At 45.2% G+C, this 14,175-nt stretch overlaps 1 protein-coding gene across 1 annotated transcript in view; it reads left to right on the top strand.

Moving 5' to 3' along the window:
- Nucleotides 1-14,175, top strand: part of malrd1 (MAM and LDL receptor class A domain containing 1) — a 272,050-nt gene that overhangs the window by 36,406 nt on the left and 221,469 nt on the right. The window contains exons 8-9 of the mRNA XM_078200291.1: nt 4,381-4,560; nt 11,466-11,622. Coding sequence (XP_078056417.1) covers nt 4,381-4,560; nt 11,466-11,622 — 337 coding nt within the window. The remainder of the gene's footprint in view (nt 1-4,380; nt 4,561-11,465; nt 11,623-14,175) is intronic.

Here is a 14,175-nt window from a genome sequence, read left to right as displayed (position 1 = left end):
CTCATTCAAAGTGTTATCACTTCTGCCAGGCTGGGACGAGTGCAGGGTTGGAGTGAAGCAACTTTCTTCCAGAAAGCAGTACTGTTAGGTGACCTGCAAACTACTCCCTTGATGGCTAGGCGGGTGCTGTGTTACAGCTGTAGTATGTGGGAACTCATGGATGCCAGTGTGATTGAAGGCAAGTGTCTGAGGCTCGAGTGACTTCAGCCCTGAATTAATGAGCTGGAGCCTGAGATTTGGCACAGAAATGCATCAAGTTACCTGGATACTTTGTTTCAGGAGGCAGCATCCCCGTGACTGCCCTCCCTCCTCTGGGATGAACTGTGCACTGTGTGCAAATCTCTGCCTCTGACACCTCATCCTGCTTGTGCTGTGCTCTTCACTCAGTACTCTATCTCCTCTCTTAAATCCACTGGAGTATGCATCTCTGGGTTGGTGCATTCTGGCTCAGAAGGTGGTGATGGTTCCTCCCTCAGGTGGACACAGGGTGTTTTGATGCTGAGTCATGCTCAGCTGTGTGATTTGTCCTCGTGCCTGAGGTTAGTCTCCTCTCTACAGCTCCGGGACCTCTGAGAGAAAGCCAGACAGTCATCAGATGAAGTCACGCACAGCATCCCTATTCCCATTGATCTTCTTCCACAGTAATGTCCTAATAGGTTTGCTGTCAGTCGATAGCTGCCAGGCTGAACATCTTCATAAATTGGAGTCCCCCATCACCATTAGTGCCCAAGATGCTATCACCAAGGCCTTTCCCAACCCCCATCCTCATTAGCCCTCAACACCTACATTGTTTCATCAAGTCCATGTGCTCCTGGGAGGAGGAACGTGCTGTCACCCACATGTTCTGGTGGTGGAATCGCAATGTGCTATCACCATTGTCCTCTCCTCCACAACTCTGACCTCTCTCAGATTTGAACTCTACTGCATTACTGAGTATCATGCAGCCTATGTCCAGCTGAGGCCAGCCATGCTGAATGCAGCAAGACCAGGCTGCACATGTCACAGGAGCATCTCACTCACTTTACTATAGTGCGGAAAGTCACTGAAGCGCTTACTGGACTCAACTTTGCTGGCGTTTCCCTTAGGCACTGACCACCTCAGCTATCTTGAGCCTGGCTGCCTTAATGGTACTGGGAGGCAGCCTGGGCCCTAGGGGGAGTAAGCCATCCCGGTGAGCTCCCACCTGCTGTGACAGGATCTGCAGGTTGTGATCGGAGAACATGGGCACAAGCTGCCTCTCAGGACTTTTGGCTACTCTGGGACTTAGCCATCCTGGAACAAGGGAAGAAGTGTTATGAGTCAGCATATGTGGTTGCAATGGGTATCCTTGACCTCAATTTCATTCGATTTACTAGTTGTGAGAGGAAGGTGCTGATCTGTGTGTGGAATGAAAGGGAAAGATTTGGCTGGCACAGGGTTGGTCGCCTCATAGAATCCTACAGTGCAGAAAGAGGCCATTCGGCCCATCGAGTCTGCACCAACCACAATCCCACCCAGGCCCTATCCCCATATCCCCACATATTTACCCACTAATCCCTCTAACCCATGCATCCCGGGACACTAAGGACAATTTAGAATGGCCAATCAACCTAGCCCGCACATCTTTGGACTGTGGGAGGAAACTGGAGCACCCGGAGGAAGCCCACGCAGACACGGGGAGAATGTGCAAACTCCACACAGACAGTGACCCTAGCCGGGATTCGAACCAAGGTCCCTGGAGCTGTGAAGCAGCAGTGCTAACCACTGTGCTACCGTGCTGCCCATTTCATTGCACGTGACAGGATGGGAGACAAGCCATGTCCACGTCATTAACGCAGTAAGGGCCCAAGGGGTTGGAGGAGTATTCATGTCCTGCTTTGTGGTGCTTCTGGGGGTAGGCCTGAGAGTGCTTTGTGTGCTGCATCCCCTGAAGGGGAAAGCATTGAAATGGCTGCTGTGGGTATGAGAGGATCACTCAGTGTTCCATCTTATAACATCTTTTAAACTATTTGGCTCTTCCATAGCTTTTTGCGATACACAAATTTAAATCTGTTTACTAATCTTTGATTTTTAAAAATTGCTCCGAAGGAAATTTTTATCAGTTGTACAATGTTGGCAAATGACGATTAATTACTGAATCTGTACATGCACAAGAATAATGTTTGTGCCTCACTACCACTGGGACATGAGCACTGGCCTGGAGCATGTACTTCCAAGGTAACAGTGGGTAGCAGAATGAAAATCAGGGTTTTAGTGTGGAATTAATAAAATGAACATGATATCAAATGTCAAGAATTGGGGCAGCAGCAAAGAGAGAGGAGAGAATTAAATCTAACCTGGCACAGTGGTTAGCACAGCTGCCTCACAACGCCAGGGACCCGGGTTCAATTGCGGCCTCGGGTGACTGTCTGTGTGGAGTTTGCACATTCTCCCCGTATCGTCGTGGGTTTCCTCCAGGTGCTCCAGTTTCCTCCCATAGTCCAGAGATTTGTGGGTTACGTTGATTGGCCATGCTAAATTATCCCTTAGTGTCAGGGAGACATAGTAGGGTACATACGTGGGGTTACAGGGATAGGGCCTGGGTGGGATTGTTTTCAGTGCAGGCTCGATGGGTGGACTGGTCTCTTTCTGCACCGTAAGGGTTCTGTGATAACACTATTCAGAGGGAGTAGAAGAGCCTGTGTGGAGCAGAGGGATCTAGGTGTATGTGTGCATAGATCCCTGAAAGTTGGGAATCAAGTAGATAAGGTTGTTAAGAAGGCATATGGTGTCTTGGCGTTTATTGGTAGGGGGATTGAATTTAGGAGTCGTAGCGTTATGTTGCAACTGTACACAACTCTGGTGCGGCCGCACTTGGAGTACTGTGTGCAGTTCTGGTCCCCACATTACAGGAAGGATGTGGAGGCTTTGGAGAGGGTGCAGAGGAGGTTTACCAGGATGTTGCCTGGTATGGAGGGGAGATCCTATGAGGAGAGGCTGAGGGATTTGGGATTGTTTTCGCTGGAAAGGCGGCGGCTAAGAGGGGATCTTATTGAAACATATAAGATGATTAGAGGTTTAGATAGGGTGGATAGTGATAGCCTTTTTCCTCTGATGGAGAAATCCAGCACGAGGGGGCATGGCTTTAAATTGAGGGGGGGTAGTTATAGAACCGATGTCAGGGGTAGGTTCTTTACCCAGAGGGTGGTGAGGGATTGGAATGCCCTGCCAGCATCAGTAGTAAATGCGCCTAGTTTGGGGGCGTTTAAGAGATCCGTAGATAGGTTCATGGACGAAAAGAAATTGGTTTAGGCTGGAGGGTCACAGTTTTCTTTTAACTGGTCGGTGCAACATCGTGGGCCGAAGGGCCTGTTCTGCGCTGTAATGTTCTATGTTCTATGTTCTATCAGCCACTTTGAGCTATTGAACAGGCTGGAAGAAGAAAGAAAAAAACAACTCACCATTTAAATGGCCTCTTTATGAAACAAGAGAATCCCAATATGCTTCACAGTGACGTGAGAAAAAATGTGCATTGCTCCAAAAAGAGTAGATTTAGAAAAGTGACCAAAATTTTTGGGTTGCTGTATCAGAAGAAGCTTAGCAACGTCTGGAGTGAAGGAGCTAAATTGCCCCTTAGTGTCAGCGAGGGTGGCTAGGGTAAATGCATGGGGTTGTGGCGATAGGGCCGGGTGGGATTGTGGTCAATGCAAACTCAATGGACCAAATGGCCTCCTTCTGCTGTATGGTTTCTATGATTCTAAGTATGTAATCCCACATTAACTATACTGAAAAGAAACAATCCAATGCCATGATAAATTATAGGGAACAAAAGCTTCATTTTTCTCACACAGAGTCATTGTTATACCTGTCAGTTTTTGTACAGCTTTCATCTTCTGACATCAGTAGAGCACTCTTGCATTGAAAATAAATAATGAGTTCCCAATAAAGACATATCAACAGTTTGTTGAAGAAGAACTTTAACTGGATCACCTTTTTGGCTTTGTGTATACAATACTCTCTTCATCTGAAATTACTCAAAATTGGTGGCTGTCAGAAAGTTTAAAGGCATCACTTATTCCAGAGTTAGAGTTCTGAGATCTGGAAATAAGAGATATTGGGAAGGGAGAGTAGTTAACAGATATCCAGTGTACATCCAGGATTACCATGATGTGGAGATTCTGGTGTTGGACTGGAATGGCCACAGTAAGGAGTCTCACAACACCAGGTTAAAGTCCAGCAGGTTTATTTGGAATCATGAGCTTTCGGGGCGCTGCAAATAAACCTGTTGGACTTTAACCTGGTACTGCATTCAGGATAGGGATAATATTCAGAGGGGGTGGGGGAACCTTTTCTCTTTTAAAACAGATTGCATGCAGATCCATTTCAGAACCAGGATAACTCAAACTATTGGATGTTCTCCAGGTGATTTACCAGCAGCAGTTCCAACAACACCATCCGGACCATCAGGACCTCCGACTCTCCCACCCAATAACTGCACGGCCAATCAATTTATTTGCAAAACAAACGGGCAATGTGTTGACATCAGCAAGAAGTGTGACTTTAGAGATGACTGTTCAGACAAGACAGATGAATTATCCTGTGGTAAGGATCCAGGTTCCTTTTCTAGATATATCTAAATCATCCATTCAATGGTTAATTTGGGAGAGTTCAACAATAAAATGTAATCTTCAAAAAACACATTTGAAATGGAAAATTTGCAAAAATACAGATAGCAACAGATATTTTGAGACAGGAATCAGATGATGTACATTTTGTTTTCATTTTTTTCATGGGATGTAGGTGTCACCGGCTAGGCCAGCATTTATCGCCCATTCTTAATTGTTCTTGAGAAAATGGTGATGAGCTGTTGCCTTGAACCACTGCAGTCCATGTGATGTAGGTACACCCACAGTGCTGGAGGTCCACCATTTTCACCCAACAACAGTGAAGGAATGGTGATGTAGGCTGGTGTGTGCCTTGGAAGGCAACCTCTGGGAGGTGGAAGTGTCTGCTGCCCATGTTCTTCTGGGTAATAGAGGTTAAATGCTGTGAAACCCTGGTAATTATAGACCAGTGAGCCTTACTTCTGTTGTGGGCAAAGTATTGGAAAGGATTATAAGAGATAGGATTTATAATCATCTAGAAAGGAATAATTTGATTAGGGATAGTCAACACGGTTTTGTGAAGGGTAGGTCGTGCCTCACAAACCTTATTGAGTTCTTTGAGAAGGTGACCAAAGAGGTGGATGAGGGTAAAGCAGTTGATGTGGTGTATATGGATTTCAGTAAAGCATTGGATAAGGTTCCCCACGGTAAGCTATTGCAGAAGATACGGAGGCATGGGATTGAGGGTGATTTAGTGGTTTGGATCTGGAATTAGCTGTAAGAAGACAGAGGGTGGTGGTTGATGGGAAATATTCATCTTGGAGTTCAGTTACTAGTGGTGTATCGCAAGGATCTGTTTTGGGGCCACTGCTGTTTGTCATTTTTATGAATGACCTGGATGAGGGCGTAGAAGGATGGGTTAGTAAATTTGCAGATGACACTAAAGTCGGTGGAGTTGTGGACAGTGCGGAAGGTTGTTGCAGGTTACAGACGGACATAGATAAGCTGCAGTGCTGGGCTGAGAGGTGGCAAATGGAGTTCAATGCAGAAAAGTGTGAGGTGATTCACTTTGGAAGGAGTAACAGGATTACAGAGTACTGGGCTAATGGTAAGATACTTGGTAGTGTGGATGAACAGAGAGATCTCGGTGTCCATGTGCATAGATCCCTGAAAGTTGGCACCCAGGTTGATAGGGTTGTTAAGAAGGCGTATGGAGTGTTAGCTTTTATTGATAGAGGGATTGAATTTCGGAGCCAGGAGGTCATGTTGCAGCTGTACAAAACTCTGGTGCGGCCGCACTTGGAGTATTGTGTACAGTTCTGGTCACCGCATTATAGGAAGGATGTGGAAGCATTGGAAAGGGTGCAGAGGAGATTTACTAGGATGTTGCCTGGTATGGTGGGAAGGTCTTATGAGGAAAGGCTGAGGGACTTGAGGTTGTTTTCGTTAGAGAGAAGAAGGTTAAGAGGTGACTTAATAGAGGCATACAAGATGATCAGAGGCTTAGATAGGGTGGATAGTGAGAGCCTTTTTCCTCGGATGGTGATGGCTAGCACGAGGGGACATAGCTTTAAATTGAGGGGTGATAAATATAGGACAGATGTCAGAGGTAGGTTCTTCACTCAGAGAGTAGTAAAGGCGTGGAATGCCCTGCCTGCAGCAGTTGTGGACTCGCCAACATTAAGGGCATTTAAATGGTCATTGGATAAACATGTGGATGATATTGGAATAGTGTAGGTTAGATGGGCTTTAGATTGGTTTCACTGGTCGGCGCAACATCGAGGGCTGAAGGGCCTGTACTGCGTTGTAATGTTCTATGTTCTATGTTCTAAAGGATCCTTGGCAAATTGCTACAGTGCCTCTTGTAGATGGTACACACTGTTGCCTTTGGGTGCTGATGGTGAAGGGAGTGAATGTTTTAAGGTGATGGGTGAGGTATCGATCATGTGGGCTGCTTTGTTCTGAATGGTGCAGTGCTTCTTGAGTGTTGTTGAGATGTTCTCTTTCAGGCAAGTGGAGAACATTCCATCACATGCCTGACTTATATCTTGTAGATGGCAGAAATGCTTTGGGGATCAGGAGGTGAGTTACTCTCCACAGAATTCCCAGCATCTGACCTGTACTTGTAGCCACAGTAGTTATTAAACTGGTTCCGTTAAGTTTCTGATCAATGGTAACCCTCGGGATGTTGATGGTGAGGGATTCAGTGATGGAAATAGAGCAAGCTGTGACTTGTGGAGTGCCACAAGGATCAGTTCTTGGGCCTCAACAATTTACAAACGATATCACTGATGTGAATGAAGGCACCTCTGTATGGCAGCTCGATTAGCTGATGACTGAACCTTGGTAGGAAAGTAAGTTGTCAAGAGAACATTAGGAATATACAAAGTGATTTTAGACAGGTTAAGTGAGTGGGCAGAAATTTGGCAGACGGAGTATAATGTGGGAAAATGTCCACTTAGACAGGAAGAATAAAAAGTTTCATATTATTTAAATAGAGAGCGAATGCTGGACTCTATGTTACAAAGGGATCTGGGTTGGTACATGAATCACAAAAGGTTAGTCAGCAGGTACAGCAGCTGATTAGGAATGCAAATGGGATGTTGCCATTTAGTGCAAGGGGAATCAAGTATAAAGGTAGGGCAGTGTTACCACAGTGACACAGGGCCTTAGTGAGACTTCATCTCGAGTGCTGTGAACAGCTTTGGTCTCCTCATTTAAGGAATGATATAATTCCATTAGAAGCAATTCAGAGAATGTTCAGTCAGCTTACCCCTGAATGCAGGGGTTATCTTCTGAGGAAACTTTTTCACACAACAACTGGGGTTCAGTCTGGAATGCACTGCCTGGAGATGTGGTTTGAGGCAGGTTCAATCGAAGCATTCAAGAGGGCATTAGATGATTACCTGAATTACAACAATGTGTAGGGGTACGGGGAAAAGGCAGGGGAATGGCACTAAGCCTTGATGCTTGTTTGGAGAGCCGGTATAGACCCGATTGGTCAAATGGCCTCCTTCCCTCCCGACAATTCTGTGATTCTGTAGGGTTGGGCTTATACCCATTCGAATTTAGAAGAATGAGAGGTTATTGAAACATACAACATTCTGAGGGAAATTGACAGGGTGGATAATGAGTGGATGTTCCCCCTTGTAGGAGAATCTAGAAATAGGAGACACAATTTAAAAATTTGAGGTCTCCAATTTAAGAACAAAGAACAAAGAGAACAAAGAACAATACAGCACAGGAACAGGCCCTTCGGCCCTCCAAGCCCGCGCCGCTCCCTGGTCCAAACTAGACCATTCTTTTGTATCCCTCCATTCCCACTCCGTTCATATGGCTGTCTAGATAAGTCTTAAACGTTCCCAGTGTGTCCGCCTCCACCACCCTGCCTGGCAGCGCATTCCAGGCCCCCACCACCCTCTGTGTGAAATATGTCCATCTGATATCTGTGTTAAACCTCCCCCCTTCACCTTGAACCTATGACCCCTCGTGAACGTCACCACCGACTTGGGGAAAAGCTTCCCACCGTTCACCCTATCTATGCCTTTCATAATTTTATACACCTCTATTAAGTCTCCCCTCATCCTCCGTCTTTCCAGGGAGAACAACCCCAGTTTACCCAATCTCTCCTCATAACTAAGCCCCTCCATACCAGGTAACGTCCTGGTAAACCTCCTCTGTACTCTCTCCAAAGCCTCCACGTCCTTCTGGTAGTGTGGCGACCAGAACTGGATGCAGTATTCCAGATGCGGCCGAACCAACGTTCTATACATCTGCAACATCAGACCCCAACTTTTATACTCTATGCCCCGTCCTATAAAGGCAAGCATGCCATAAGCCTTCTTCACCACCTTCTCCACCTGTGACGTCACTTTCAAGGATCTGTGGACTTGCACACCCAGGTCCCTCTGCGTATCTACACCCTTTATGGTTCTGCCATTTATCATATAGCTCCTCCCTACATTATTTCTATCAAAATGCATCACTTCGCATTCATCAGGATTGAACTCCATCTGCCATTTCTTTGCCCAAATTTCCAGCCTATCTATATCCTTCTGTACCTTCTGACAATGCTCCTCACTATCCGCAAGTCCTGCCAATTTTGTGTCGTCCGCAAACTTACTGATCACCCCAGTTACACCTTCTTCCAGATCATTTATATAAATCATTTATATAAATATTTAAGACAATGATGAGGAGATATTTTTCTCTCAGACAGCTATTAGTCTGTGGAATTCTCTTCCTCAGAGAGCAATGGACACTGGATCATGATTCAAGACTAAGTTAGGACAGATTTTTATTTGACAAGGGAGTCAAGAATTATCAGAGACAGGCAGGAAGGTGGAGTTTGAGGCCACAATCAAATCAGCCATGATCTTATTGAGTGACAGGCTTGAGGGGCTGAATGGTCTATTCCTCCCCCAAGTTTTTGTGTTTGTGTGTTTGTTGACTTTAAGGGGAAATGATAAGGTTCTTTCCTATTAGAGATGTTCAGTGCGTGACACTTGTGTGACATGAATGTTACCATATATCAGCCCAAGCCCAAACATTGTCCATAGCAACACATTCATTTGCTCTGTGATTAATTTTGTTTGACCCTCCCGTATAATTCCTGAACATTTGCTAGCTTGTTTTTGTTATGAAAATTTGAATGCAAACATACAAAATATGAGAACATATTTTCATACCACTTTTTATAATTTTCTCTTGATTTCCTTTGTTTTGTGCTGTAGTTTTCTATGTTTAGTTTCCCTCTGATTTTTATCTCTTTCCCGTTTATTAATTTTACTCTATATCTTTTTATATCCCTAAATTAATTTTCCTTTCCCCACCATTGTTTAAACATATTTGACATTTTTTTCTCCTCTTTTCTTCCATTTATTATTTTTCCCCTTAAACTCTGATTTGGGTTTTGGGTGGGGATTCCGACACTGGGGCCAAATGGGGGTTCTGACTTGAAACTGTCAGGAGCCGTCCCTCATTTTCCCTGAAGTTTTAAAAAATTCATTTGTGGGACATGGCATCACTGGCTGACCACCATTTATTGGCCATCCCTAGTTGTCCGAGGGCAGTTGAGAGTCACCCACATTGCTGTGGCTCTGGAGTCACATTTAGGTCAGACCAGGATGGCAGATTTCCTTCCCTAAAGGACATGAGTGAATCAGATAGGTTTTTCCGACAATCAACAAAGGTTTTATGGTCATCAGCAAATTCTTAATTGCAGATTTTTATTATTGAATTCAAATTCCACCAACTGCCATGGGGGGATTCGAACCCGGGTCCCCAGAATATTAGCTGAGTTTCTGGGTTAATAATCTAGCGATAATAACACAAGGTCATCTCCTCCCCGGTTGGTTAATTCGTGGTCAGAAGGCGTGTTCATTGTCCAATTAAGGGTGGGCTCTTTAAGCTGGGGCCAATAGAAGATCCTTCTGTATGAAATTAAGTTTTAGGTAACAGGAAAAGAGGGCACTTCCACATTGATGCAACCTCTCAGCATTTTTAAAGCTTTTAAATTTAAAACTGGCCATTGCTGCTAGCCCACTATTATGGAGGAGGAACGTCCCCAGAGAGCTGTTGTGATGGCAGGTGTGGTCAGATAGGTCGGGTGGGCCTAGCTGTCATCCTGGAGCATTGGGCCATCAGGAGGCCACCTCCAGGCATCTGCCTGACTGGAAAATTCCAGTCAGCCTCAAATAATTGATCTCAATTGGTCATAAACTTATCTTAATTGGCTACCCACTGCTGTGGTGGATAGCCCTTCCCACGCCAATCTTAAATGATAGGGCTGGCAAACTGGCACACCAACCAGCAGCGCAAGTTACACACCCAACCAATTTACGCTAAATGAAGAAATTGTCTGACCATAAGACCATAAGACCATAAGACATAGGAGCGGAAGTAAGGCCATTCGGCCCATCGAGTCCACTCCACCATTCAATCATGGTTGATTTCAACTCCATTTACCCGCTCTCTCCCCATAGCCCTTAATTCCTCGACCTTGAAGGCAAAGTAGGCTCATGGGGCCAAATGGCCGACTCCTGCTCCTAATTCGTACGTTCATGTGACTGACTCCATTCTCATCCCATATCAGGGTGAAAGTTTTGTGACACGGGACTCATTTTTTCGGCATCCCAGGAAAATGCTTATAGGAGCACATCCAATGTCTAAAGCTTGCACTCTGTGTGCTGACCAGGCCCAATAACCATTCTGATGAGGGTCATACTGTAGTTCTGAGTCCATAAGTCAAAGCCAATATGCCATTAGTGTCCTTGAATTTCTGCTTAATATCGGTACAGATTTTTATAGGGGAGGGGTGTCAGTGGCATTGTGTTAATGTCCTTGGGCTAGTAATTCAGAGGCCCCAGGTCAATACCCAAGGGGACGTGTGTTCAAATTCCACCACAATAACTGGTGGAATTTACATTCAATTCATAAAATCTGACCTTCTGGAAAGGAACTCTGCCATTCCAATCTGGCCTACACGGGACTCCAGACCCAAGATAATGTGGTTGACTCTTAACTGCCCTCTGAAATGGGCTAGCAAGCCACCCAACTCAAGGGCGATTAGGGATGGGCAATAAATGCTAGTCCTGTGTGCGATGTCCCCATCACACGAAAGGAAAAAGGAAAAAAACACGACTGAGTTTAAAAATTTCACAGATGGGTGTCAATCTATAATTTACAGGAAATTGAAACCATAGTAGTGGAAGGCTGGTCCTCAAGTTAGTTTCACACTGCTTGTGCTAAAGTGAATCACACTGAGACTGTTCCACAATTCTAGTGGTAACGAGATTTATTCCAAAATCTACATTCGGATCCCTGCAGAAATATTTTTACAAGTGACAATAGTAATGAGCCAGAAGCGACAATGGTAAAATTCTCATATTTTTCCCTCAACAGTTGCTAAGATCTGTGATTTTGATCATGGGATCTCTTGCGGTTGGAAGCAGCAGATAGATTCATCAGCGACTGAAAATATTTTTCAGTGGTTCACCGGACAAGGTTCAGATATACATCCAGGAGAAGTGGGTAACAGGCCATCCACAGATCACACAACGTATGCATTATATTTTGTTTTGGTTTGAAATGGATATGAATCCTATCGCTTGATTTGATAGTGTTATTTTAATCAGAACATGAAGTAAATATCAAAGTCAGGAGTACAGAAGAGTTATAAAGAACAGGAGAGAATACAAAGATTAAGTTGCAATGTATATAGAAGACTGCCTCAGGCTGCTTTGCAGAAAAACTGAAGAAGGACTCAGGTAGGAGCTGGAGAATCTTAGGGTTAATAGATTTCAGCGACTTAGATTAACTGAAATTTCCAAAGCAGAATGGAGAGGCCACACCCAAGAAAAAACAGTTGAAAAATCACGGTGATTCTCCCCAAAAAATTCTAAGTGTTGAATTCACATAAAAATAGGTAAATTACTCGGTTTTTTTCAGTGGGAGTTTCAAATTGACTCTCCCACACTGTGCACCACAGAGTGCCCAAGTGTGAATCATGCTGAAATTCAGTGGGTGAGGCCTATTCCCGCTGGGGTGGCCAGCAGCATGGCGCTGATCAGGCCACTGCACACGCGCTGATCTGTCAACGCCGAGATCGGCGCATGCGCAGTGGCCCCTGTCTGCTGGCCTCCTGATCGCTGGCCAGCCCCGTGACCCCCGCATTGCTGGCCGTGCAATCCCCCCCACAGCCTGATCACTGCCCCCCCAAGCATGACCAGGCCCCGCAAGTGGTGAGCTATACTAAACCCAGCTGGAGTGTCAACTCCTGGCGGGGTGGGAGAGGCTAGCTTGCCCGGAGATTTCAGTCCCGGGCCCGCTAATCATATTTAAACTGTAGTAAAATGAGTATTTAAATAAATGATGCAGCTCCACACCAATTTCCGGCATAGAACTGACGGCGTCGGAAATCCAGTTGCTGGAGACTTTTTCTCACTTTTAATTTTAGCCAGAATTATACAAAAGAAGAAAAATATTTACAAATATAATCCTGGATTATAAAAGTTTATTTATTCATCACAAGTAAGGCTTACATTAACACTGCAATGAAGTTACTGTGAAATCCCCCTAGTCGCCAAACTCTGGCGCCTGTTCGGGTCAATGCACCTAACCAGCACATCTTTCAGACTGAGGGAGGAAACCGGAGCACCCGGAGGAAACCCATGCAGACACGGGGAGAACGTGCAAACTCCACACAGACAGTGACCCAAGCCGGGAATCGAACCCGAGTCCCTGGCGCTGTGAAGCAGCAGTGCTAACCATTGTGCCACCATGCCACTCCAGTAGCTATTATATTATATAATGCTGAATATTTACAAATATAATGCTAATAAATGATGCAGATTTTTTAAATTCACTTGTGAGACTTGAGCGTCGCTGGCTGGCCAGCTTTTATTGTCCATCCCTAGTTGCCCTTGAGAAGGTGGTGGTGAGCTGCCTTCTTGAATCGCGGCAGTCCATGTTCAGTGGGTTGACCCACAATGCCGTGAGGGAGGGAATTCCAGGATTTTGACCCAGCGACTGCGAAGGAACGGCGATATATTTTCAAGTCAGGATGGTGAGTGGCTTGGAGGGAAACTTGCAGGTAGTGGAATCCCCTGGCAGTGTATCTGCTGCCCTTGTCCTTCTAAATGGAAGTGGTCATGAGTTTGGAAGGTGCTGTCTAAGGATTTTTGGTGAATTGTTGCAGTGCACCTTGTAGATAGTACACACTGCTGCTACTGAGCGTCGGTGGTGGAGGGAGTGGATGTTTGTGGATGTGGTGGCAATCAAGTGGGCTGCTTTGTCCTGGATGGTGTCAAGCTTCTTGAGTGTTGTTGGAGCTACACATATCTGAACACCAGTGCCATACCTCTGGCTCACCATTAGTAAATCACAAAAATTATCCCGCCATTCTGGCAGGGACTAAGTGCAAAAGATGCCATCCATTGTGGCATAAGTAGGTCTTGATGTTGAGATGGAAAATTGGAATTTATGTCAGTAAACCACTCTCAATGCATTAAACAAAGCAAAGATTTCTAGAATTGGAGATAGCTATTTTGTATGGAATGAAAGTTTTGCTGCTATTGATAAGTTCATATGATATAGGAGCAGAATTTGGCCATTTGGCCCATTGAGTCCGTTCCGCCATTCGATCGTGGCTGATATGCTCCTCATCCCCTTTTTCCTGCCTTCTCCCCATAACCTTTCAACCCATTGCCAATTAAAAATCTGCCGAACTCCTCGTTAAATTTACTCACTGTCCCAGCATCCACCACACTTTGGGGTAGAGAATTCCACAGATTCACAACCCTTTGGGAGACGTAGTTTCTCCTCAGCTCTGTTTTAAATTTGCTACCCCTTATCCTTAGACTATGACCTCTCGTCCGAGAATGCCCCACCCGCGGAAGCATCTGCTCCACGCCTACTTTATCCATACCTTTTATCATCTTGGATACCTCAATTTGATATCCCCTCATTCTTCTAAATTCCAGAGAGTATCGGCCTAAACTGTTCAATCTCTCTTCATACGACAAACCCCTCATCTCTGGAATCAATCTAGTGAACGTCCTCTGAACTGCCTCCAATGCCACTACATCTTCCCTCAAATACGGGAACCAAAATT

Source organism: Mustelus asterias, chromosome 2 (genome assembly GCF_964213995.1).
Source record: "Mustelus asterias chromosome 2, sMusAst1.hap1.1, whole genome shotgun sequence".
Taxonomy (NCBI): domain Eukaryota; kingdom Metazoa; phylum Chordata; class Chondrichthyes; order Carcharhiniformes; family Triakidae; genus Mustelus; species Mustelus asterias.
This window is presented reverse-complemented; position numbering and strand designations above follow the sequence as displayed.